At 40.9% G+C, this 26885-nt stretch overlaps 3 protein-coding genes across 4 annotated transcripts; 1 reads left to right on the forward strand and 2 right to left on the reverse strand.

Annotated features, from left to right (window-relative positions):
- Positions 1 to 980: 980 nt before the first annotated feature.
- On the reverse strand, positions 981 to 6266 carry LOC139732525 (uncharacterized). The gene has a single exon (XM_071643380.1). The coding sequence runs from the start codon at positions 6264 to 6266 to the stop codon at positions 981 to 983; it is 5286 nt and encodes a 1761-aa protein (XP_071499481.1).
- Positions 6267 to 13293: 7027 nt separating this feature from the next.
- On the reverse strand, positions 13294 to 15793 carry LOC139732533 (transcription termination factor 1, mitochondrial-like). The gene is made up of 2 exons (XM_071643387.1): positions 15747 to 15793; positions 13294 to 14667 (listed from the first exon to the last, which is right to left on the reverse strand). Exon 2 carries the CDS (start codon positions 14651 to 14653, stop codon positions 13343 to 13345), a length of 1311 nt encoding a protein of 436 aa, XP_071499488.1. The 5' UTR covers positions 14654 to 14667; positions 15747 to 15793; the 3' UTR covers positions 13294 to 13342.
- Positions 15794 to 18524: 2731 nt separating this feature from the next.
- On the forward strand, positions 18525 to 24388 carry LOC139732532 (uncharacterized). Of its 2 annotated transcripts, none has more exons than XM_071643386.1 (2): positions 18525 to 18592; positions 22328 to 24388. In XM_071643386.1, exon 2 carries the CDS (start codon positions 22352 to 22354, stop codon positions 23696 to 23698), a length of 1347 nt encoding a protein of 448 aa, XP_071499487.1. In that variant the 5' UTR covers positions 18525 to 18592; positions 22328 to 22351; the 3' UTR covers positions 23699 to 24388. The 2 variants fall into 2 exon arrangements, with proteins under 2 accessions (XP_071499487.1, XP_071499486.1); XM_071643385.1 differs by lacking the exon at positions 18525 to 18592 and adding an exon at positions 18919 to 19032.
- The last annotated feature ends 2497 nt before the right edge of the window (positions 24389 to 26885 follow it).

The following is a 26885-nucleotide window of genomic DNA, read 5'->3' on the forward strand; positions in this document are numbered from 1 at the left end:
CTGAATATGTTCACTGCTATAACATGTAATGTGTACATGTAATTACTCTAATCTCATATACTGGTACCATTTTTGGCAAATTATTACTCTTCACAAAAGAGCAAAATTACAATTGGAGCTTTTATTATTTTCTGAATATCATCTCCAAAAGCACACATACTTTAACACCTCCATATGATGCAGTATCATGAGAGATATTCACTAGTTTAAAAGAAAAAAAATCTTCTTTTAAGCATCAAAATATGTTTCTAGTGGTCAACTGGTGAAGCACTCCTTTTCATAATCACCTTGTGACTCAAAATACAATACAAATGTGTAACAAATAACACACCTGCCTTTACCTTGTGTTACACACCAGAATTTTCTCTGTTATGAGTGGATCATTGTATGTCTGACCACTGTTATTTCAGCTTAAACATAACAAATGCAACCATTTATATTAATACTCTTCATGCAACTGCGGCCATGAAGTCCACTATCGCTTGAAGCTTATACAGTCAGCTTGTTACAGTCTCTGTCTGTATATCTAACATGTCCAATTTTCTTTGAGTTCCATTAATTTGTTGTTTCCACATATGTTCAGTGTGCGTCACACGGTTCGGAGTGTCCTTATCATGCACTTGACTTGAGCAAACTTTGCTGAATGCGAGATGGCACATACCCGGTGATCACAAAATCATGGTGAACTAAAAATGTGGCGGCGCTTGGCTCGCACCACAGCTACTACACATTTGCTAATACATTTGAAGCAAGCTACCATGTTCACACTATTTCAAGACGCGATTTGCAAATTGTTGTATTGCTGCATAACTGATCCTGCTGCATACACGCTCCATGTCAACGTCATGCCATTCTGCTTGATGCTCCAAAAACATACAGCTGTGGTCCAACTTCAATATCAAATCTATTTGTGGCGGCGCTTGGCTCGCACCACATCATATGCACAAAATAATTCACAAAATTCAGGATCCCACAACTAATTACACATCTCCTTCCAACAAAAGGCACAACTTGCTGATAGGCCGCGTATAAGCACCCAACTTTGTCTTCACTTCTACGCTGCGAACGTAGCCCTCAGCATCTGGTAGTGTGCGCGTCACTCTCCCCAGCAACCAGGTGTTTCGTGGCAATGTCTGGTCCACCAGCAGCACCAAGTCACCAACCTGGAGATTGCGTTGTGGCTCCACCCACTTCTGCCTCTGCTGCAACTGGGGAAGATATTCTTTCGTCCATCTGCGCCAGAACAGATCTGACATGTACTGCACCTGACGCCATCTTCGTCTGGCATACACATCAGTCTCTCGGGTCACCGTTGGTGGTAGTTGTGGTTGTGACTTCATTAGAAGCAGATGGTTTGGAGTTAATGCTTCTAAATCAGTTGGGTCATCTGACACCTTGGTAATGGGCCTCCCATTAATGATGGCTTCTGCTTCGCAAAGGAGTGTCTGCAAACCTTCGTCATCTAGTGTCTGCTGCTTTACAAGGTTAAACAGCAACTCTCTCACCGTGCGTATCTGTCGTTCCCAGACGCCGCCATGATGTGAGCCCCTGGGAGGATTGCAGCTCCACTGTATGTTGTGTTGCAGCAGTGCATCGTTGATCTGTGCTTGATTCCATGCATCTATCTCTCGTTTCAGTTCTCTTTTTGCTCCAACCAGATTAGTGCCATTGTCAGATCTCATTACGTGCACTGCACCTCTCCGTGCAATGAACCTTCTAATGGCTGCGATGCATGAATCTGTACTGAGACTGTCAGCCTTCTCGATATGCACTGCTCTGACTGCAAGGCATGTGAACATCACACCATATCTTTTCACAACTGAACGTCCTCTCTTCACATCCAGTGGGCCAAAGAAATCGACACCTACCCTTGTGAATGGAGGATCATCGGGCTTGATTCTGTCAGCTGGTAAGTCTGCCATCTTCTGCTGAAGAACCTTTGCTCGGTTACGTCTGCATTGGATACAGGTCCCCGTTATCTTCCGGACGGCAGAATTTGCACTTGGCATCCAGTAGTTCTGGTGAAGTCGAGCCAGTACGTAGTTTCTCCCACTGTGCCCTGACATCTTGTGTATGTGTTCTAGGATCAACTTTGACACATGACTCTTCTTAGGGAGAATTACAGGATGTTTCACATTCATGGGAAGTGAACCTCGACTCAGCCTTCCTCCAACTCTCAGCAGGCCCTCATCCAGCTCTGGGTCAAGTCTATAGATAGGACTTGTTCTTTTCACTCGTGTTTTCCGTTCTCCTTTACTTGCTGTTTGGATTGAGCCTTCGTTCTGTAGTCCCTCAATTTCACATGGGAATGCTTCACTCTGGGCAAAACCCACAATCTTTGCTTCTGCAGCTTGCATTTCCTGAAGTGTCAGTCTCCCTTTCAGGGATTCATCTTGAGAAGTGGTCTGCTCCTTCTTCTGACTCATCCATTTCACAAATCGCCTCAACCAGCACACTGCCCTTTTCAGTCTCATCCAGTCTGAGTAGTGATGGATAAGTTCGCTTGTGGGATTTGAAGTTTCCTCTTTGGTCACTTCCGTGGCAAGGCATGTTTTCTTCAATTCCAATTCAACATGCAGATTGCTTGGCGAGACTTCGCTTCTTGTCAGCCACTCCTCATCTGGTGTTTGGAGGAACTCTGGGCCTTCCTTCCAGACATCTGACTGCAGAAACTTATTCGCTTCGATTCCTCTTGAACACATGTCGGCAGGATTAAGTGAAGACTCCACATACCTCCACTGGTTTGGTTTGGATCCATCTCGAATCACTGCCACCCTGTTCGCTACGAATGTCTTGAATCGTGACGTGTCGTTATTTATGTAGCCAAGAACAGTCATACTATCAGTCCAGAAGAAGGTCTCATCTACCAAGATGTCAAGCTCTTGCTTGATCATGTGGTCAACCCTGACCGCTACAGTTGCTGCTGTCAATTCCATTCTAGGAATAGACACCTCCTTCAGTGGTGCAACTCTAGCTTTGCTCGTCACAAACTTCACCTGTACTCTTTCTGCATTTTTCCATCGCAGATATGTGACGCTGCCATAGCCTTTTTCACTGGCATCACAGAAATGATGCAGGGTGACTGACTCTGGCTCAAAATCTGGCGGTTTCAAGCATCTTGCCATCTTGAACTCCATCAGCCTTGGTAGTTCGGTCTTCCAGGTGTGCCATTTCCTCAGCAAGTCCGGTGCAATCTTGGCGTCCCAGCCCAACCGAGATCTACATAGCACTTGGAGCAACTGTTTGGCTGGCAACACAACTGGTGCTACACATCCTATGGGATCATACACAGAGCTCACAGTGGATAAAATCCCTCTTCTTGTCTCAGGTTTGTCCTTCAGATTGATCGTCACACCCAGCGTATCTTCATTTGTAGACCACACAATACCCAGTGCCTTCTCATTGATCTCATTCTTGACATCTAAGCTCAAGTCTCGAACACTCTTTGCTCTTTCCTCCACTGGGATCTTGGCTAGCAACTCTGGCTCATTGCATAGCCACTTCGTCAGACGAAATCCCCTTCCTCTGCAGATCTCTGTCAAGTCTGACACCAATTTCTCAGCCTCCTGTACACTCTGCGTTGAGCACAAACAGTCATCGACGTAGAAGTTTCGATGCACAGTACGAATGACCTCATCTGAGAAGCTACCTGTCTGGTCCTGTGCTGCTCTTTTCAAGGCAAAGTTGGCACATGATGGTGATGATACAGCACCGAAGACGTGTACCTTCATTCTGTGCTCTGTCAAAGGTCGCTCAATGTCGCCGTTCTCCCACCACAGAAATCTCAACATGTCTCTGTCTCTTTTAGGTACACGGATCTGTGAGAACATGCCCTCTATGTCTGCTTGCATTGCCACTCTGTCTTGACGAAATCTGGTCAATACTCCAAACAACTTGTTTGCAAGATCCGGCCCCTGTAGCAGCTCCCTATTGAGAGAGAAGTCTCCATACTCAGCTGAGCAATCAAAGACGACCCGCAGCTTCCCTTTTTGAGGATGTACCACACCATGATGGGGAAGATACCACACTCTTCCATCATTTCTTTGTATTTCTTCCTCAGGTACTTTCTCCATGTACTCTTTCTTCATCATGAAGTCTACAAAGTCTGTGTATTCCCTTTTGAAGTCTGCTTGTCGTTCAAACCTTCTCTTCAAATGGCCTGCTCGCTGCATTGCTTGAAGTTTGTTATTTGGCAACTTCACATCGTCTCTACGGAAGGGAAGAGCTATCTCATAATGACCATCTTCCAGCTTCATCGACTGCTCTACCTTCTTGATGAAGATTAAGTCTTCCTGTGACTTCTCTTCCTTGTCATCAATGATCCTTTCATTGAAATCTTGATTGAACAGCCTTTCAAACTGCTGGTCAATGTCGGCCTTAGCCTTCACTCTGTGAGACTGGATTTTGTTTCCTTTAGCTCCATCCCTCGATACACCGTACACCAGCCATCCAAGAACTGTTCTGCATGCAAAGGGCCCATTTGGAACTTCACTGCTTATCACCTCTAATGGCTCCATTGCCCTCGGAACATTGCTTCCTATTAGCAATCCAACGTGCGCCTCTTCTGCTAAGGAAGGCATTTCGATGTTCTGCAGATAGTGCCACTTCTGCACATCCTCTTGCCTAGGAATGTCTTCCTTGTCTACTGGTATGTACTGTTGTGAGTAAACTTCTGGCAGTCGTATGATGTTGCGTCCTTGCATATCCATAACCTCTAGGTCTCTCAACACTTGGCTGGTTGTAATCTTTTCGTCTGTCATGGTAGACATGTGGAGGTTGATCGTCTTGCCTTGCACATTCAACGTTGTTGCCAGCTTTTCTGTACAGAAGACCGCGTTACTGCCAGAGTCGATGAACGCATATGTCTCTGTGCACACGCCTGTCCTTCGTGAGCGTACTCTGACAGGCACAATGCCTGGCAAGGTGTCATTTCCTGGTGAACTTGTGTTTAAGCTGCACTTAATTGTGTTTGATGCCACCGCTTGATTTTTGTTCTCACTATTCTGTTGTGGCTGCTGTGTAATAGTGGCAGAAGCCTCTGGTTCTATAGCTTGCTGCTGAGTGCCAGCCGAGTTGTTCTCCCTTTTAGGTTGATCCACCTTAAACTCCCTATGCAGCACTGTTGGGTGTTGTTTGCTACAAATGCTGCACTTCAATCTCCTCTTGCAATTTCTTGCAAAGTGGGCAGCACCTTGAAGACAGCTAAAGCACAGACCTTCTTTTTTGCAAAATGACAGGCGGTCTTCATATGGCTTGGATGCGAGCAATGTGCAATCAGCCAGAGCATGTGTCCCTCTGCTGCAGAACAAGCACACTTCCTTCTTGCTCTCTGCTTTTGCTGCAGGCATCGCTGATGTGCTGAAACTTGATTTGCCTGCACTTGCAGACACCTTGCCTGTGCCTACGAATTTTGCTGGTGGTTTAGCCTGGTACTTCAGATTCCCATACACCGGATTCGTTGCAATCCTTGCTTGCTTGGCGATGAATGACACCACATCATCAAAGGTTATGTTGCCTTGCTTCTCCTCTTGGATGTCATCTGCTCGATTTCTCCATTTATCCCTCAGCTTGTATGGGAGCTTTCCAATGATCAGCCTTATGTTGTGAGAGTGGTTGACCTCTGACTCCATGTTGAGGTCCCTTGCAAGATTGTGCAGCTCGGTTACGAAAATCGAGAAGCGATGAAGTTCTTCTCCATCTTCTGGTTTGATGTCAGGCCATTGCACTGCTTTCATCATCATTGTCTCTACGATGAGCTGCCTATTGCCAAATTTCCTTCGCAGCAAATCTTTTGCCTTTCTGTAGGCCACAGTCTGGTCTTGGCCGTACATGCAGCTTTTCACGATGGCATTGGCTTCCCCCAATGTGTATTGGTCCAAATAATACAGCCGATCAGAGTCACTGTAAGTCTTAGCTTCGATGGTATGTTCGAATGCTCGCACGAAGGAGTGGTAATGTAGTGGGTCTCCTGTGAATGGTTTCACCTGCTTTTGTGGCAGAGAGGCCTTCATGTTTTGCTCAACAAGCATCCTCATCAGCTGATTCTGTTGCTGTAGAAATGACAACATTGCTGCATTTTCCATTCCTGCAGCACTAGCTGGTGCTGACATTTCCTCATGTGCGTTTCCATTTGCATGCATATTAAGTGGCTGCATTCTTGAAAAGCCTGTTTCTAAGCTCTCTGGTGTCCTGAGTGGACTCGATGGTTGAGGCATGTATGGGTCTTGATGATACATTGGATAATCATCCGACGTCTGCTCATCCATCTTTACAAATGGCTATCTGAAGTCACTTTGCTCCCAAATAAGCAAACGTGAACTAAACCTTGAAACTTGCTGCTTGCTTCCAGCCTGTTTCACTCTTAGTCCTGGTACTGCTTCATCAAGTCTTATCCAAAACTTGTTTAATCCTGGCCTTGCATTTACACTGTAATGTTTGCAAGTAATGTCCTTCAGGATTTCTGTAGTCCTGGCCTTGCTTAAAATATCATCCAAGACTATGCTGCTTTGGTCCTCCTACTATCTTCAATACCGGTACTAGACTGTCGACTGTAGGTCTAGTCCAAGCTGGCTTCCAGCTGTACTGGTACCAAAGCAATTTGTGTACTGTATTAGTCCTAGCCTTGTTTATGACTGCTCGTAAGCTGTAGAGCTCTAGATCCTTCCTTATTCCAAGGCTCTACAAACAGTTGGTCCTCCAACACTAAGATCCAGACGGTCCAAAGTCCATACTACCATGGAGTTGTAAGAGTAAGACCACTTTCTATCCAATTGCAGTCAATATCCAGTTCGGACTGGGTATAACAGTACTCTCACATTAATATAAGATCTATTTCCAGACCTCTTCTCCTTTTAGTCTTCCAGTCCAAGATTCTTCCACCATAGACTAGGTACTAGTCAATGTGGCCTTGTGTCGACATCTATTTGCTAATATAGTCTTGGCCTTTTACTTGCAGATCTGTTCCACGACTATACTCAGTAAAGTCCTGGCCTTGTGTTTACTCAGATCTGTTCCAAATCCAAGACTCCTTCACTTTAGCATTTAGTCCTGGCCTGTATACTTGCAGATCTGTTCCAAGACTCATTGTACTTTAAGTACCCTGGTACTTAGATCTAGTCCTGGCCTTAAGTACTAGCAGTAGCAGATCTGTCCCAAGACTCCTTCACTTTAGCATTTAGTCCTGGCCTGTAATGCTGTATACTTGCAGATCTGTTCCAAGACTCATTGTACTTTAATAAAGTACTTAGATCTAGTCCTGGCCTTAAGTACTAGCAGTAGCAGATCTGTTCCAAGACTCCTTCGTAGAGACTAACGTTAGAGTACTTAGTCCTGGCCTTTCTTGCAGATCCGTTCCAAGACTCCTTCACTTTAATACTTAGTCCTGGCCTTCATTGCAGATCTGTTCCAAGACACTGTCACTTTAACGTTAGTACCGATTGCAGGTAGGCCTACTAGACCAGTCCTGGCCTTACATTGAAAGAGTTAGACTTTCTTTCCTTTCATCATTCATATTCCAAGACTAAATCTAGATGTCTAACTAGCCATACTTGTACTTGGTAGGACTGGTTTAATTACTTCACTGTATCCACTGAAGTCGCCTCTGTTCCAGTTCATGTTGAGACTCACTGTTTCCACCCAATCAGTTCTGTCACTACACAGTCTCATTCTCCAAACGAGGCAATCTTTCAACTGAAATGTAGCTGCTGGTTATTGCTACTGACTCTTATATGCTGTAATGTATGATACCCGGGCACTTTGTGTAATCTTGGGTTGGCTCTTTCTTGTCACGCCACTCTTCCGCCGATCCGTCTCCCGATTTCCACTTCCATTCACACTTCATCATCCGATCATCACACACACTGATGCTCTGTACACACTTGCGCTGTTCTGGCACGGTACGGTACTCACAAACTTGCAGCGAATCACGATCAAGTAACTGTGCTGTGGTATTGTCCACCGTGTTCTTTAATGCATCGTTTCACGTCTGACTCACTATTTTCTACACTTGAACACTTGAGACACGATCGAGCATCAATGAAGGTCAACACGATGAATTCTTCACTGCCTGTCTGTTCTACATCCTTACATGATTACCGAGCAGAAAAGGTGAAAAGGTGGAAAGGCGGTACAAAGTGGGAAAAGCAGAAGTAGGAGGTTGAAAGATTGTGCGCCTCCCCCGGGTCACAATCACAGCATCCCTGCCCGTTTCCGTTAGCCAAGTCCTCTCTTCTCTTTATATGTGGAGTCTGTACTGCCTATTATACTAGTGAGATGCTGTATGCATTTTCAGATTCGACCACAAGGTGGCGCTATTCCTGTTAAATCGGCAGTAACATCGGGGGATTGCAATTGAAGAGTTTGTTCGCAAAAACCGATAAGTCCATATTTACCAAATGGAGATATTTGCAATTAAAGGTCAAGAAAAATAAAGAGAATAAGAAATTGTTTGCTTCTTTTGACCATAACTTCAAAATGTACCTTTATATGTAGTGACCAATATGTCATTCAAAAGGTATCAAATTTTGTACTATGACACAGACCATACTTCCATATCTTCAAAAATGGACTTATCGGTTTTGGTGAACAAACTCTTCAATTTTTCTCAGTGTATCGTAGTAAAAGGTCGGGGGAATACTTGCGTACATTTTGTGCAAGGACAAAAAAACAAAACAAAAACAAAAAAAAAAATTGTGGGGTGTTTGCTTGTTTGTTTTTATCTGTATAGTGTTCCACTATTGTAACTTTACTTACTAATATATTGTTGTAGAGTTCTTAACTGGAGAGGGCAGCACACCCAGTCAACAATACATATCTATGTATATATATATATCAGAGTCTCATGAAAAGTGATGACTTTTTATATATTATATAAAAAGCCGTGACTTTTGATGAGACTCTTTGATTTTCCTTACACTTTAACCAAGTTTCCCCATATTTTTGCATCCACTGAATCAGTTATCTATGTTTGTTTGGGAAACTTCCTTTTAAAGGGTGTGTACAGTTCTGGTCGAGGTGAAGATTTAGCTTTTAACGTTTTGTGAGATATTCAGAAACCACTCTATGAGATGTCAAAGAGCATGTGGTTCTAAGGGGTATCAAAAGTTTATTCGATGAAAATCGGTTTTGAAATGGCTGAGATATCCAAAAACAAGGTGAAACAAAGAGATACTAATAAAGTTGGGGCATGTCGCCTTTTATTATTAGCACTTTTTTGGATATCTCAGCCATTTTTAAACCAATTTTTATCAAATAAACGTTGAATCCTTCTTAAAATCACATGCTCTTTCATATTTCATAGAAGGCTTTTCATTATCTCACTTAGGAATGTTCAAAACATGAATCCCTACCTCAACCAGTACTGTACAGTCCCTTTAAAGGATATAATTATGAATCTGCTCTCAACACACAAACATATAATACACGTACTCCCTTATTTCATTGCTCATTTTTCTGCTGCATAGGAATACATAACATCATCAAAATTACAAAATATATAAGATATATGAGTGGCAAATGAAGCAAACTATGTTTCTTTCTTGTTTAATCATAATGAAAAAAATCATGGTCCTTGGCAATAACATTTCATACAGTACTGTACATGCAGCATTCAAGACATTTGATGAAACTAGGCTCTGAAAATATATTGTAGCAAAATATTATGCAAAACCAATACAGGAAAGCAATATTTTTCACACAGCCTTTGGTTCTGCTCTATGTATTCAATTTTCAATGCTTCACATTTACTTGCCAGCAGTGTTGTCTCCTGTTACTTGTATCTCAGACAATAAAAGAGACTAGAGCATTACAAAATGGAAGAAAAAAATGAACAAAATCATTCTTGAACATAATGGAGTACACCACAAAGGGTAGTGTCTGCTTCAAATGCCTATAGATGAACTCAGCATGCTGAATGCACTTACAGCAGTATAATTCATACATGTACAAATCAAAACATTGGATTTGTTATTGCACTGCCATGCAGCAATGTACACAGCCAGACACTTAAAGCACATCTTTCAAGGTCAAGGTCAAGCACTCCCTGTATACTGAAGACCTATGCATACATGCAACAAAAACATGGGAAGGGCTGTTCCTGTCCACTGTCAAAACATGAGATACACTCATAATCTTCCTTTATTAGTCAGTGTGCCCCATTTGCAACCCTGAAAACAGGTTCCTTTCATAAACTGGTATACTATAGAGGTAAGATAAATTCAGACTGTTCCTCACAATAAAACCGGAATCTTCTTCGTGATGGACAGAGAAACAATTCTTCCAGTGAATTTAGACAAAAATGTGCATTCGGACCTCGAAAAATTCAAAAAGTTTTTCTCAGTACAAAAGGGGAGCGTATTCTCAAGTGACATGGGGCTAATTTTCATTAAAAAAAACAGCAACAACTCTGAGACGTATTACTCTAAGATTTCATACAGATGTACATGATGTTGGGAGACATTATTCTTCAACCATGCAAAACTCTGTGATGTTTGCAATGGAATATGACATTTGACCCATTGTCTATGGAAAGCTGGTGGACTCTGTGCAAAGTGTACAGCCATTTCAGACTCTAGGTGCTGATGGGTTAATTTTAATTTTCATTTCACATTATTTGCATGCTGCCTTTGTCATGATGTATTCACACATTTTACATTACACATCTAAATTTCCTCAAAATCAAATACGGTAGACTACGTTACGTACCTACTAAGTCCTGAAACCTGAAATGATTCCACTGAAATAATGTAACCTAAATTGAAGATCATGGGGCAATGAATTTGATCTGAAATGCAGCCCTGCATCTGAGATGTTCACTTCTAGGGTCTGGGAAATCAGAAACATTGCACTGTAACATCTAGACTTGACAACAAAGTAGACATGTTGACCTATTCACATCATCATGTCATGAATATATGACATTTCATACTATAATATTTCAGCCAACTATTCATAAGGTTATACCAGCCAGAAGATAGGTTTACTATCATTCTGTCCTGAATACAGTGAATCAATATCCACATAACACAACATCAACATGCTTGAAGGAAGAAATTAACCCAAATAAAATAAAATTGTACATACATCACTGACATAGTGCAGTAGACTGCATGAACTGAAATTTCAGTCTGTAATTTCACACTTTGACCTGTAAAATTTTGATCTCAGTCTGCTGTTCTACCTTCTACTCAATCTGCTGCCTTGATTTATTTATTTTTTGACTCACAAAAGAAGATAAGATTTAATGTAAGTCATGAGATCATTCATTTTACTTCTGTCCAACTGTCAACATGTTTGGACAAAAATGTCTTATATCTATAAATGTCTAACTAAAAAAAGGAGGTGTTTCAGTGGCTTGCTTGAAATGCTGTGTATCGATGCCAGTCTGGTAAGGAGTATTGCAGCATTCTGAGGCCTGAAAATGCATATTTTTGGTGGAAACAACATTTTTCCTTTAATGCAATAGACATGTGTGGTAATGCCATTTTGGGGAAAGACAGTATATTCCATGAAACCTGCAGTATTTTGGCCCCCCAAAAAATAGAAGACGAAGAAGAAAAAAAAAATAGTGCAAAGAAAGAAACAATCGGCATCTCTGACTGTGGTATATGTGTATCAATGACAAGGCACTCTGTAAGACCAGTGCTAACACTAGATAAGCAACACAGGGTAATGAATATTACACCATGACATATGTGACCCTGCATCACAAAACCAACAAAAAGTCGCCAGGCATTAATTTTTAGTTAAGGGCAAATTCTGAAAGAGCAGACTCTAAGCTTAAAAATGATAACTCAATTCAAATGTTAGTAAGAATGCACAAGTGGAAAAGTGTGAACTGAGAAAAGAGGCTCTGAAGTAAAGGGTCTATTCAAGCACTTAATCTTTACTAAGCCGTGAGAACTGTGCGATGAATGGATGTTAACCACAGGAGCAACAACAATGAAAGGATTATCAGATAAAGCTGAAATTAAGCATGCTTTATTAACACATTCTGTCCATGATTAATGTCAACTTTCAAAGCAGTAGCATTTTGCTTTCAAAAGTTATCATAGTTGAAAGTGAAGAGTGTGCAAAGGATATGAAAAGGGGCCTCTAAGACATACCTGATCACACTACTCCACAAAAAAGGGTTGTAGAAAAACTGCTGAAAACACACTTTCCGATTCATTTTATGATCCCAAACTTAGGAATAATGTAAAAGAAGAATAGCTCTTTAAGAAAACACGAGAAACTCAAGACTGTCTTGGTTGACCTGTTTCACCTTTTTTGAGTCCTCATGTAAAATCAGGGGGTGAGACTTTTTGCTGGCTTTGTGATGCACGGTCACATATACACTTGTACCATCCATGCATAGTGCCCAGTGTGATGCAGAGAAGATAGCATGCATTTTACACAAGATGCATGAAACAATAATCAATTTATAGTGTGTTTAAATGTTGGATTATACAAACTTCTCAGATAAGGCAAGATTCAAACTGGCCAAATTTGCTCAAAAAAATTAAACAAAAAACACTGACATTGATAAGTGAGGTAAAGAAATGTTCGAGAGTCATTGAAGACTTGCACCAACAGGTTCCATCAAGAGTTTTCAATAAACAGGAGCATACCGTGTATAATGACCTGCATCAACAAAAAAGGAAAAGTGGGTAAAAGAAAAAGCGGAAACTCTTCCGAGATTAATCCTTGCACTGGACCAATTTCAGAAAGAATTTTTTTTTTTTAAATCATTGATGAGAAATTTCTGCAAAATTCAATGTCCAAAACTATTTGCTTGCTATCCTATTGGTAATGCTTTAGTTGAGCAGAGTAATTTGTAATGCTTTTCTATTGCAAGATATTTCATGTTTGAATTTATTAGTAAATACTGTAAATATAATACAGTAAATATTTTAGAATGGTCAACTAAAGAGAAAATAAATGTTTTTAAGATCCATTGTACAGCAATCTATTTTGTGCTCAGGATCATTAATTATATTCTCAGTAGTAAGATGAAATGCTGGAATCATTTCATATTTGCTAAACATCTTTCTGCTCTGTTAGATTTGTTATTAAGTCCTCAAGAAACCTCAGGCAACAATACCAAGTTGATATTTTTTTTTACATAGTACAGCCACATCTGAGCTTTTGACAAATAACATCTGTAAAGCTGACAGAGAAAAAATAGAAGCATGAAGTGTACATCACCAACCAGAAGAGTTTATAATAGCATTAATTCTAAGCACACATACTAAATGGACACACACAATCCAATGGATGCTCTCTTTCATATTTGAGCACATTTGTGTTTGTGTCTAGTGCAGTTGATCATAACAGTTGTTTTGACAACACCATAATCTCGCACCAATCATGTGGGCTTTTGATCCACTGCCTTTTCCTTCTCTCTATCCTCTCTGCGCTTTTTTAACTTGAATTTCAGTAGAATCAGTTCGTGCTTCTCTTTGGAGAGAATGAAAGAATTAAGTTTTGGCTCATAGCCGACGGCTGTAAGCTCTTTGTGCCGTTTCTTTATCAAATCAATACTCCTTGCAAATATCCTGGGTGTCCGGATGATGTCCTCTACTGTGAAACCGAGTTCAAGGACAAGGTCAATGTGGCTCTGTATCGTCTCCACGCTGGCATGAAGCAGCTGTGGATGCCTGCGGACAAGGTCCTTCAATTTCTCATTGCTCAGCACCAGCCGCTTCTGGAGGTACTCACATCGCGACTGCAAGAATTCGGTCCCGATCCGGATGGAACTCGGGCAGTATCGAATGACCGAGATCAGGTCCTCTCCCGAAAAGCCAAACTTCCTCAAAAATTTGACGTTGGTCTCCAGTTCTGAGACCTGGCGTACAAACAGAGTCGGGTCATTGCGCATGACGTATCGGATGACCCTATTCTGATCCCCAACAAACTTCTCTTCCGTCATGACCTGTTTAAGATAAGAGGCTACACGCTCCACGCCATTCTGTACTCGATAAAACAAGGATGGGGTGTATACTAAGGTGTAGCATATGTTCTTGTCAGTAACTTCCAGGTACTTCATGTATTCTATGTTGCCAATGACTGTCTCTGGTGTGCTGTAGAAGCGAGGCGCTCGCTGGAAGATGTTTGCAAGCTGTTCCACCCTGAGTCCAACAGTCACCAGGTAATCCACCAGTTCCTGGACCAACTTGACATCCTTCCTCAGAAACGATGCATCCTTGTAGATGATATTGATAATATCTGGATCATCCAGACCTAGCCCCCTGAGAAGGTCTACATGCTGTTTGAGACTATACGCATCCTGCTTGAGCACCGTGGGCCGTAGTTTCTGGAGTTTGTCACAATCAATACCGAGACTAGCTAGAAAATCCATGCTCTTCTTATTTGGCACAATGCGTTTGCGGCTAACGGCTTCACTGGAACACCTTCTTCCATTCCAGTCATTGTTAATGTCACATCCAATAACCAAAGGTTTAGGAAAAATTGTGGCAGCTGTTGTTGATTCATCTCGACCAATTCTTGTATGATGGACGACTGATCTGACTTCATTCCAGAGAGGTCTTGTAGGACTGGGATAGCTGCTTGGCACTGAGACTGCTCTAATGTACATTGAGCTGCTCTGGGAACTTCTCAGAAGTGCTGAGGAGAAATGCCTCGTTAGCAACGAGGTAGTAATGCAGAACTTCATCATGAATTTGCTGTTACCTGGCAAGGAAAGAAACAAAACAGAACATTTTAGTGATATTTCTTATAACTTCTACCTCTAGTTTTAAAGTCGCAGTGGGTAGGAATGACATCACAAAAGGAATTAAGATTTTTCTTCACTATCAAATTCATTTTACACCCTCACCATATCCGAACACTGATATTAATAAATTTAAAATTTACACAAATTATCTGTTTGCTAAAAAAAAAAAAAAATCAAAACATCACAAAGTTAGCTTTAAGATTGTCAGCTTGATGAAAAGTTGGGCCTTTAGTATACTTTTAAAGCAAACCAATCTCCTGGTTACATTATACATACTATACACTTTGGGTGCATTTGAGTGCTCTACAGCAAACCAAATCAAACTGAACCAAAGCGTACCGTACCATACTGTGCCAGATTTGGAGCATTCAAGCGCTCTGTTGAGAAAGCGTACCTCACGTTATTTTTGGAAAAGGTCACACATTTTTGTAGCAAGAATGTCATTCACCCGAAGCTTGAACTACTTACAGCTGTCCTGAACAAAGAGAATGACGTCTTTGCATTGTGACGTATGCGCATGATACGCACATACATTACAGCGAACTTTTGGTACACTTTGGGTAATTTATGTTTTTGTTTTTGTTTTTTGAGCCAATCGGGAAGTGGTCCACTTTTTGGCTCGGTACAGGGACAGTACGGTACGGCATGTACACTTTAGGAGCAATCGAGCGCTCCTCTGGCGCGGGTATGGTACGGTACGGTTCGCTTTAGGAGAGCGCTCGAATGCACCTATTATAGATCCTCCCTGTACATAATTTTTTTGTTTTTGTTTTTGTTTTGTAGATGCCCACTGTCACTGACAGCACACACAACACAAACGTCAAACACACATCGCCCAATAAGAACGATAGCAACATGAATACACATAAATGGGACTATTGTATACCGTTGCCAGTTTTCGTCACGATACGTTCGCCGTAAATAATTATGAAGATTTTCTTGGAAACATGGACCTACGGCACGATAATTGGTACGTTACCAGTATGGGTATTGGTAGGATCATTACTGTGCGTGTCTTTACACTATCAATACTTACGAACTTGAGTTGAGGTTAATTCTGGTGAAAGGGACACCTGCGACCGCGACCGTAAAACACGGGAATTCCCAAAATTGAACGCAGTGCAAAAGCGCCCTCATGAAGCCGGACCTAGTACAGGATGTACCTAGCTACGAAAAACGAACCTACTCGCGTCGTGAGTTTCACTTGATAGAATGAGAGGGAATTTCGATTGCCATACGAATTTTTATAGAAGCGGAAAAATTGAATGATCCATTAAAAAATTATTAATGTTCAAAGTTTCGGTACCACCATCGCTGGATGAGAAAATTATTACAGTTTATGACATTATTCAAAGAAAATATTAGAAATTTGGTTTGGTGGAATAATCAATACATGAAGGACTCCCAGTGGCGGATCCAGGGGGAGCGCACCGGGCGCGCGCCCCCCTTTATTTTTTGTTAAAACAACAGAAATAAAAAGAAATAAGAAATTGGGGGGAGGGGTGCGTACGCCCCGGTCCCTTTAATTTTGTATAGGCGCCACCTCTTTACGAAATCAAAAGTGGGGAGGGGGGGGGGGCACTTCCGGGTTTCATGAGCTAACAGGGTGGAAGGGCCAAAGTGGTGACACCTTATGTATTTCCTTTGTACGGTGCAACAAATATATTCGGGGGGGGGGGGAGCGCCCCCCCCTTCCCGGTTCCGCCGGCCCTGTTCATGTATTCCACCAAAGTTAAACTTGATCGTTGAATTGCAATCATAAAGGTGCAGAAAACCCAAGGGAGTCTAAGGGATTTATTATAGCTGCATGGCTGGCTGCATGGGGAGGGTGTCGAAGGGGTGTTACTTATGCACAATTAAAATGAAATATGAAACACAATATGCTCCTAACTACATGTAGCTAGATGTACCTCGTAAAGACATGGAATGTGTGAAAATGTCAAACCCAAAAGTGTACTAAATCTTTGGAGAGGAACCAAGCGGGGAAAGGGTAGATTTAAGGAGATATCCCCTCCCGCACTCTTGATAAAGTAGTTCGGAAATATATCAATATTAATGTGAATTAAATAAGTCTATATTATACAAAAGACCTGTACAACAGAACGAGGGAGGTTTTGCATTTTCAGATTTGAAAATCACCGATCTGAGATGCACATACATGTATTAGTTGGGGGAGTCTGAAGGTTCCCATGGGGTCAACTGATATACACGAACCTTAGGACCTTAACCATGGGTCCCAAAATGCAGACAAGAGTAAACCGCAGACATCACATGGCCTTAATCCATATAAAATTATGTTAAGGCCTATCTGTGTTGTCCAGAAAAGATTATCTTCCATTGATATCTGTTTTATTTCTTTTTAGAAAACGTCGTGAATCGCAATATTATTCACCTCTTTTCCAAAGTATAGATTGCGTTTAATCATAGTGATCAAGGCTGAGCTCATTATAAGTTTTTGCTTTCGCTGACCCCATTCAGGTGCCTCTTTTGTGTAGAACAAAAGAGTTGGTGAGCCCATCAGGGCACGTTCTATTCATACATCGCCCCGATCGATATTTTCATTGTTCGATGGCATATGTATAGTTGACCGTGGAAAGGGAATATGGCCGCGGCTTGACTGCTTTCTCACACTGTGTGAATTACCAACCCGTCTTGGGCTCTGTCGACAATATCTCGTTTGGGGGCATTGAAGGCTCTCGGTGAATAGCACGAGGAACGGGATTGATTAGAAATGATGATAATGATTTGTTAGATAGTTTGCATTTATATAGTATGTCTAAAGTTCAGTCTCTTGGGCACTGACTTTGAGCATATTAATTTTTTCTTAACAATGCAACAATGTAAGAAGACACAGGGGAGAAGGAAAACTTCTTGTCATGCTTGTTGATGCCGAGGATCCTAACGACAAATATATTTGGGTGTCATCCGCATAAAGCATATAGAGCTCAATCCATGCGCTTCTATAATTCTGGAGATATATAGGCACACGGTACAATTACTCTCTAAAAAAAATCGAGTGAAAATATTCACTCTTAAAAGAGTGAATACAAAAAAGAGTGAATTTCGAGTGAAATTGGAGTGAATTTTGAGTGAAAATGTTCATTTTCACTCATTTTGGAGTGACGTCAGGGATCACTCCAAAATCTTCGAGTGATCCTGAAGTCACTCCAAAATGAGTGAAAATGTTCATTTTCACTCATTTTGGAGTAACGTCAGGGATCACTCCAAAATCTTCGAGTGATCCCTGACGTATTATGGACATAAAGTGATTTCCATTGTCCCACGGAATTCCTCATGACATTCCATTATATAACAATAATAACAATAACTATAACATCAACTAGCAACAAGTATTAACAACAGTAACAAAAATAAATTAATGAAAAACGCAAAAGTACATATGTCCCGTTTGTCATGGGAAGATGAACTAATCTACAAATTCCTAGATATCAAAAGTATAAATCGATGTGCACAAAATATATTACATCATACATATACCGGTAATAAAAAAATCTCTTGAATTTGAGGCAATGAAGGTGGATAGATTTTCAAAATAATACCTTTTAACTAACAATTTCCTCTTTTCTTCATAGACATTCGAGTATATGATAATGAAATTCATCTCCTACAAAATTTTTCTTGCATTTTTCACAAGTTCTCAGTTCTTGAAAGGGATATGTTCAGATGCGAGCTCATGCTCCGTGAGCTTCGCTGATTCCCTCACATGAACGACGGAAGTGACGAATATGGATATCAGCAAATCAACGCTGGGCAGCTGTTCAACACTGCGCCTGCGTAGATTTATGTAGCTTCCCCCTTCCCTTCGGCCGTTGCGTTAGCAAAATAGAGTGAGCGAAATTTGTGGGAGTAGCAGCGATCTCCGTAAGTATTTGCCATAGAAAAATAAAAAGGCGTCTGCTAGGCTGCCTGATAATCCAGAAATAATAATCTGGACTATTTCTGTTCGTTTGATTTTGGTTATAAAGTAATGCCTTTCATCGTATGAGTACAGACCGACCGTAGCTAGTAGTAATGAGTAAGCCTTCGAATGACCGTGTCTTTACACGTTGTACACACGATGCAAAACTGCCTTGTTGAGCCTGCCTGCCTACCTCCCCTTCGGATATGGATGGCGGAACGCTCATAAGAGTGCAGCAGCGTAGCTTACTGTTGCATGCCGAGCCGAAATATGTGTTTTACGTTTACGTTGGGCTTCGAAAAACCGTGTATCATAGAGTAGACTTCGTAAAGGAAACGGCTGTCCACTGATATATTGCTGTGTGCAAGCTAGTTCGCAGTCGATTAGAGATTGCGGAATATGGGTAAATATCCATAAAGTTTATTCACATGTTCACGTTAAAGTTTACCTGACCTTCACCTAAGTTTGGTCAACAAACGATGCTGCGTGCCGACGCCACACAGCCGTTAATTTGCAATGTTGTGTGTGTTATAGTATAGGACAGGGCCCAGCTCCAGGATTACCCAGAAATGTGTAGTGTTTGCACTGTAAAGTGTTGTCTATGCTGAACTGCTATATATTGGTGAAATTTTGATGGCATGTTCACGAGTCTTGAGAACATCACTTCCATTCAGAGCGTCACTGATTTAGTTGCAAAAGCCCAAAACCCAATGAAACACATTGCTGTTGACTTTTTAGAATTTTAGAATTGTTCATTGTTGGTTCTAACGTTGGACTCTATCTCAAGATCTGCAGTCTGATTCTCTGGTTGGCAGTATAAAATTCTATCTGGTTTATATTTCTGGTCCTACTTCTAACGTTAGGTTTCATCAGCTAACAAGGAAAAAAGAAAAAAGGCCCTCAGAGGCTCAGTGCATCTTTCTACTAACTACCACTTACTTCTGGGTTTCTTCAGCTGAAAAGCAAAAAAAAAAGAAGAAAAAAAAATGATAATAGATGTAATTTTCATAATATGAAAAATAAAAAATACTAAAAATAGAAATACCCCCCCCCCAAAAAAAAACAAAAACAAAAACAAAACAAAGAAAGGCCTTAGGCCTATACCCGCACAGATGCTGTCTGTTTTGTTGTTGTTTGTTTTCCTTTCTTTTTTTTTTTGGGGGGGGGGGTGCCATTTCTGGGGTGATTTTATTTTATGTCCTTTTTTGTATTTTCTATTTTTTTATTCTATTTAATTTTATTTTATTTATATATTTTATGTTTATTTATTCATTTTCTATTTATATATTTTATATTTATTTATTCATTTTTTATTTATTATTATTATTATTATTATTATTATTATTTATTTATTTATTTTTTTTTTTTTTGGGGGGGATTATTGTCATTTTGTAGACCATATTTGTTTCAATGTATTATCCTAAAGAAGTGTGTGTGTGTGGAGGAGGGGGGGGGGGGGGGGAGGGCAAGCCCCCGCCCCATTCCGCCAGCCCAGCAGAATGTATTAAAATCTCTTCTTCATTGACCAATATTGTAATGACCCTTAATAATTCACAAACTGCTGTTGTTGACGCTATGGTATGCATATTTTTTTTTTTGTTGTTCAATTTGCCATCAATTAGACATAAAGTGTATTCCACACCTTGCAAGTAAGGCCAGGGGTTGCAGGACTTGTGGGGGTGCTGCAGCTATCATGGGCCTACTGTAGTGTAGGCAGGGCTCGACACTAACGGTGGCCCGGTGGCCCGGGGCCACCAAAAATGAAAGTCGGGCCACCAAATTTCAAAAAAGGGCAAATTTGGTGGCCCGCCTCGGGCCACCAAAATTTTTTGAAAAGTATGTCAATAAATTCGTAACTTTTTGCGCCGGAAATTAGCAGTTAAATTTGTTCAAAGGATGGATGAAAAGGACTGAATGAATGCCTGAGAGTGAGTGTTGCAAGTTTGTTGAAGTTTATTTATGAGTAGATATGTCCGACTTCTAATTCTTACTATCATAAATCTTAAATATTTGACTCATTAAAAAAAAGGACTTTACATGTTTTTTATTGGGTTTTTTTTCGGGACACCAAATTTTTCTCTAGGGCCACCAAAAATTTGAAATTTAGGATTTTGGTGGCCCCATCGGGCCACCAAACAAAAAAGTTAGTGTCGAGCCATGGTGTAGGAATAGGAATGTTTCCTTGACCACAATACCCTCTCTGAGCTGTAAAATCTGCAGTATTGTCATTATGTGTTGCTTGTAAACTTTGTTGAAATTGATGTACACAGGCGCTTTTAGTTCTCTACTGCATAGCAAACATTTTGCATGTTTGAAAGGCCTTTTTTAGCTTACCTGAGCCGTAGGCTCATTAACATGTACATCCATTGTGCATCATGCGTATAGCCTTTTTACCTTTTTATTCATTTTTTTTTCCTTTAGAACCCAATGGTGGTTTTTTGTTCAACTTGGCAGATAGCATCCCTAGGGGAATGGGGTCTCAATTTATTCAATTGGGCAGCATGCCCCTCCCCACCCCTTCCCCCCCCCCAAAAAAAAAAGTACAAACAGACAAACAAAGGAATCTTGGAACCAGAAGCAGAGGCCTTTTGGTCCTGTGGGGGGTTCAAATTGAGGCCAAAATTTGAAATTTTCATCTTGAAAATGCATATTTTCATCAAATTTGGCAGGTGTTATAGCTATGGTTATCGATAATTTGTTAAAATGGGCACCATTGCCCACCTGGGGCCCTCTGGAGCACAAAGGGTGGGGGAAAGACAGACAAAGCCAAAAGTACCGTAACAATTCTTTACAAAGCTAATCTTGTCCTATGAATATTAAGTGAGATTGGTGACTGTGATTTCAGGTTTGTCAAAGAATCTTCGTAAATCATCTTCTCACAAACTGTACGGTAAGTGATAAGCTAAGTTTGTGCTATCTATGTAAGATTGATGACCATAGTTTCAAGTTTGTTTTTGGCAGATCTGGGGATGGGGGGGGGGGCAAATTGGGGCTGATTCTACATTTTCATCTTCTTCTTGAGAATGCATGTTTTTACACAGATTTTTATCAAACTTGAAAGTTGTTATCGCTGGAGTGTAGAAACAATGCCCAAGGGGGGGGGGGGGGGTGGAGACAAAGCCCCCCAAATTTTTACAAATAATCTTTACAAATATTCTTAAAACCAGAAGTTTACTAAAGCTAAGTTAGCACTATATGAGTAAGTTGATTAGTGCAGTTTCTGATCATGGTACTTCCAGCATTGAGCTTTGCGTGCGTGTGTGTGTGTGTGTGGGGGGGGGGGGGGGGGGGGAATGACCAAATTTGGGCCAAATTATCACATTTTTTTCTTCTTGGAAACACATGGTCAAATTTGTCACTCAAACTTGGCAGGCATAATCACTAGGGTGACAATGTAGGCCTATACATTGTACAAGGACCCCAGAACCCCCTAGCTGAGAATCTGACAAATTAAAAGAAAAAAAAAATGTTGTTTAAAACCAGAATTTACACAAAGTAAATACATTAGTTAACTTTACTTTCAAGGTTATTTATGGAAGATCCAAATTGTTTTCTAGATTTTCCACTTCTTTTTCAGACTTTATCACGTCCAGGTGTATGTAACATAATTTTTCAACAGTAGCGTTTATATTTTCAAAATGTTTTTTTAAGCTGATAAAATTTTATGAAAAAAGAATTGTTTTTGTTTACTCTTCCAGCCAAGCCCTGTACCAATCCAGCAGATGATGATCATGGAGGAGGAACAGTGGACGAACCTGAAGAAGCACCTGGCTGTGTACACGGTGGAAGTCTACTGCTGCAAGCTGTGCAATGACTACTCCTCCACTCACAAGAGCCTAATGGCCACCCACCTGCACACAGTGCATCCAGACGACTTAACAGAGTCACCGCCAGAGTCCAAGGTGGAAGCCACATTGCCCACAGCAACGGAGGGAGACGCCCAGGTTGTGAATGCAGACGATATTGTGGACAGTGATCTCAAAGAAGACGGAAGCTCAGATTTCGCGCTGGCCCGACAGGTTGCGGAGAACGAACAAATCGAAAAGACCATCCTGCAGATTTTGCAAACGAACAGCGACATCAGTGTGCAGGCAGCCGGCCAAGATGGCAAGGCCCAGCAGAGGGAGGACAAGGAGAACAAGCGCTCAAAGAAGAGTAAGAAGAAGAAGAAAGGAAAGAAGCAAGAGCAAGGAGTACCCAAGAGGAAGAACAGGAAAACATGCAAACTGTGCGATTTCTCCACCAAAGAATCTGATGAGTTCCGGGCCCACTTGGAGAAACACTATTCGGACCCAAGCAGTCGCACCTGTCAATTGTGTGTTAGAGTGTTCAAAACATACAAGGAACTCATGAAGCACACGAGACGCGGTTGCCCGCCTGGTCGGCAGGTGTACAAGTGTGACGAGTGCGGGAAAACATGCAATGACAAACGAGCTATCATGGAGCACATGGTCGTTCACTCGGAGGACAGGCCCTACGCTTGCCGCGTCTGCGGGAAAACGTACAAGACGAAGAAGATCCTTCGACGGCACGAGGGCATCCACGCCATGGAGCGAGACACGTACCAATGCCCTGAGTGTGCGTTCAAGACGCACTGGAAGACGAACATCAAGCGGCACATCCTGGAGGTCCACAAGAAGGACACACGCCCCCTTTTCTCCTGCACACATTGCCCCTTCACCACCCCCAACAAGCGGTACATCGAAAAGCATAAATTCGGCCACTGGAAGGACTGCCCCTACATGTGTGAGACGTGTGGGAAAATGTTCAAGGTAGAGCAGGAAATGGAGGCCCACAAGCAAACCCATGCCCAACCGGACATTGCCTGGCAACTCATCCAGCTCCAGAACAGCGAACCCCAGCTGGTGGAAGAAACCATTGTCCAGTACCAACCTCACATTCAGATGCACACGCAGGAGATTCAGATCCATGACCATGACTCCAATCTCCAGCCTGTGCAGGTTACCATAAATGAACAGGATGAGGCAACCAGCACCATTGTCTTGTCCCAGATTCCTGTGGTTCAGTACTTGGACATAGTATCAAGGGACGTTGTTGAGCAAGAGTGACATTGTCTTCTTGTTGCAGAAAATTTTTAAAAGGAAATGTGCCTCATGAGTTTTGTGATTTTAGAGACTCTCAGATTGAATGCATTTTTCATGATTTTCTTTTCAATATGGACAGTGATTGATTTCCCTTCAGTGTGTGTGTTTGCGTGTGTGTACAAATGATTTGGTTCTCCCTCCAAAGACATGATTATACTTCACAAATAACCAAGGATGTGTTCAAATCAGTGACACGACATTTACTCTTGTGACATTTGTTCTGGTCTTATTTTCTTTTTTTCTGCAAGGACTTGGGGTTAGGGTTAGGGTTGTTACAGGGTTATAAGTTTTGTTTGATGTGGGGATTATGATTAGGATAACGGTTAGCATTATGTTTGTGGGTAGAGTTTATGTTTGGCTTAGCATGCAGATATTTCATGGGAGCAATTGTTTCAGGAACAATGTCATGGAACTGTTCAGTTCATGTCTTTTTTGCAGTGCCAACATACAAAATGTGTAGACCGTACCAAGGGTATGTTGAGATTGATTTTAAAGGGAACTGCTGGGTTGTGGAATACTTTTGTTTATCTCCTTATATGCTTTAAAAGCGATGCAATGAGATATCTGTAGCATGGTCGTATGACTTTCTGTGAAGAGAAAACCAAGAATTGATTGATGGCATTTAATTCTGCATGCAATTTTTGTTTGTTTACAGCTGGGCATCTTAACCCGTTGAGGACGGTTTGATTTTGCTACAACACGCATTTCCCATAGACACCTGCCCGAGTATACTCGGGACTCGTCCTCAACGGGTTAATGATACAATGTATGTGTATGTCCAATGCAATATTGCTTTGAAATCACTGGGTTCAGTGTGTCAGTGGTAGTAAAGTGCACCCTGCATACGCACATACAGTGTACACAAAGTGTAGACTGGCTATATTCTAACATAAGCATGTGTGGTGTTTGCAGCTGGATGCATGCAGGGGCCAGTGATACAATCGCTCCATGTTACATCTATTGCATCAAATGATATATCATTACAGAGTGCCACCTGGGCAAAATATTGCACAAAAGTTGTCTTTTAGTGGAATTGGTAGGAATTCTTAAGTTAAGTAGTGTATCCTGCCATGTTGCAAAAACAAAGCCTTGAAATATCCATACATTTTAATTATTGAATATACCAGGTGTACATTGACAACACATCAACATGTATGGCAAGTAGATGTATCCAATCTTGATTACCAGGTAGCCCAATATTGTTAAAATTAGCAATGACAGTCCTTTAGACTTCGTGAAATAGATGACTCAAATGTCCTATGGTATGAAAGAGTATGACCAGAAAATATGGAAATGATTAGGTTATAATGCCATTAACAGTCAAGTGGCTATTTCTTGGCTTACTTTGTCATATTTATGATTTATCTTGATTGTTATCATCATCATCATTTGAGCCATCTGATCTGCTGCAGGTAGACAACATGAAACCATACCATTCTGTCAGACTATGTTTTTGAGAAAATATATCTATAACTATAAACACTATTTACAATTTTGTTGTATATCAAGATTCCACTGTAATGATCTGTTAGACAACCTCAGCATTTTCTCATTTTTTTTTTTTTTTTTGTGAAGGTGTCATGTCATCACAGTGGCATACAAATGTATGTATTTTTTTTTCTTTTGTATTTCTTTAATGCTTTGGTTTATTTGGGTTTTTGGCTTTCACCCAGACTTCCTTTGCGTTTGCAATTTAGAAGTGAGAGTATTTCATGAGGCTTTCTTTGTCATTGACTCCAAAAACTATTCAGTGCATTAGTCAAATCATGATACAATTTTTGTAATTAAATTAACTTTGTGACAAATCTGCCAAGAGCTTCACAATTTTTAAACTCCAGTTTATTAGAGACCATCACTCCAGGCACTTCATGATGCTTTGAATCAAAGATCAAAGGGAAAGACCTAACTCATGCACATAATTATTTCCACATGTAGTAAGAATACAGTTTTGTGCCAGTACAAGATACAGTCCAAGGGATGGAACGCAGTTTGTTCTTTGAAAGTTGTGAATGTGCCCGAACTAAATGGGTGTTTTACATACTGACATGCTCTGTAAAGATTGTTTGTTTTGTTTTCGTTTTCCATCTGAAATTAGATGGCTGGATAGCCCATATTCAGCTACATTAGCTGGTCTTTCATGGGGTCCAATTGTATGTACTTGCATTAGACTGCTTCGCCTGGTTACATTATGCACCCTGCTCTTTGTGATGATTGAATGAAGCGGGATCTTGCATGTTCATGGCTTGTGACTCTCTCACACATGGGACCTTAATTTTATGCCCTGTCCAAAGGAACAGAGTTTTTTCCTGCACTAGAGGTGAGAGTATGATAATACACAACATTGGTCAGGAAGACAAGAAGACTCAATAGGATTTGAACCCATACCCCAACCCAAACTATTCGATTGCAAGATGGATACGTACACTACTGACTGAATGTTTGTGCACTATAGGCCTATTATATGTCAATACTGGAAGAGATATGATCCAAGGGATAAAGGGTAGTTTGCTCTCAGAAAGTTATAGATGTGCTGAAAGTCTGTACATGAGATTTTTTCCGCCATTCAGTCATGGAAAAGGGTTCAATAATTCAAATACTGTACAAGCTAATGCGTACAGTGTACACAATTTCTCATTTTTACAGTGGTGTGATTTTGCCTCTGATACTCTGTATGTCAATATGGTAAATGTAAATTCTTCTAATTGTTTGATAAGAATGACTATGTGAACTTTGATATTTTTGTACTTCTCTACAAAGGTACTACTGTAATACCTGTGATGCTTTCACCATGCTTTTTCTTTTTTTTGTTGTTGTTCCAAGGGTGTAAATTTCATGTTTAGGGAGAAAAAAGAATTTATGTGAATAATAATGATATTTTTAAACAGTGATGTACACATGAAAATGTGCTTTCATTTTCTTACAAAACAGAAACCTGGGGCCCATTTCTGAAAACTTAGCCATCAGTGACAACTGTCACATTTCTATGACAAATTTGCTCTCAGCCAATCCGCTGCAAGGATTTCAGTAGCTTGTCACATCTATGACAACTTGTCACTGATGACAAGTTTTATGAAACAGGCCCCTGGAGTGAGAGTTGCATGGATTTAGTGGTGGTGATGTAAGTGTTTGGAATACGAGTCTAATATGTGTT

This window comes from Diadema antillarum, unplaced genomic scaffold (assembly GCF_040938485.1).
Source record: "Diadema antillarum isolate AM-2024a unplaced genomic scaffold, OU_Dant_1.0 seq00000430_RagTag, whole genome shotgun sequence".
Taxonomy (NCBI): Eukaryota; Metazoa; Echinodermata; class Echinoidea; order Diadematoida; family Diadematidae; genus Diadema; species Diadema antillarum.

What these genes read in the sequence shown, in the direction of transcription:
- LOC139732525 (XM_071643380.1), bottom strand. Translation starts at nt 6,266, where the DNA reads ATGGATGAGCAGACGTCGGATGATTATCCAATGTATCATCAAGACCCA.
- LOC139732532 (XM_071643386.1), top strand. Translation starts at nt 22,352, where the DNA reads ATGATGATCATGGAGGAGGAACAGTGGACGAACCTGAAGAAGCACCTG.
- LOC139732533 (XM_071643387.1), bottom strand. Translation starts at nt 14,653, where the DNA reads ATGATGAAGTTCTGCATTACTACCTCGTTGCTAACGAGGCATTTCTCC.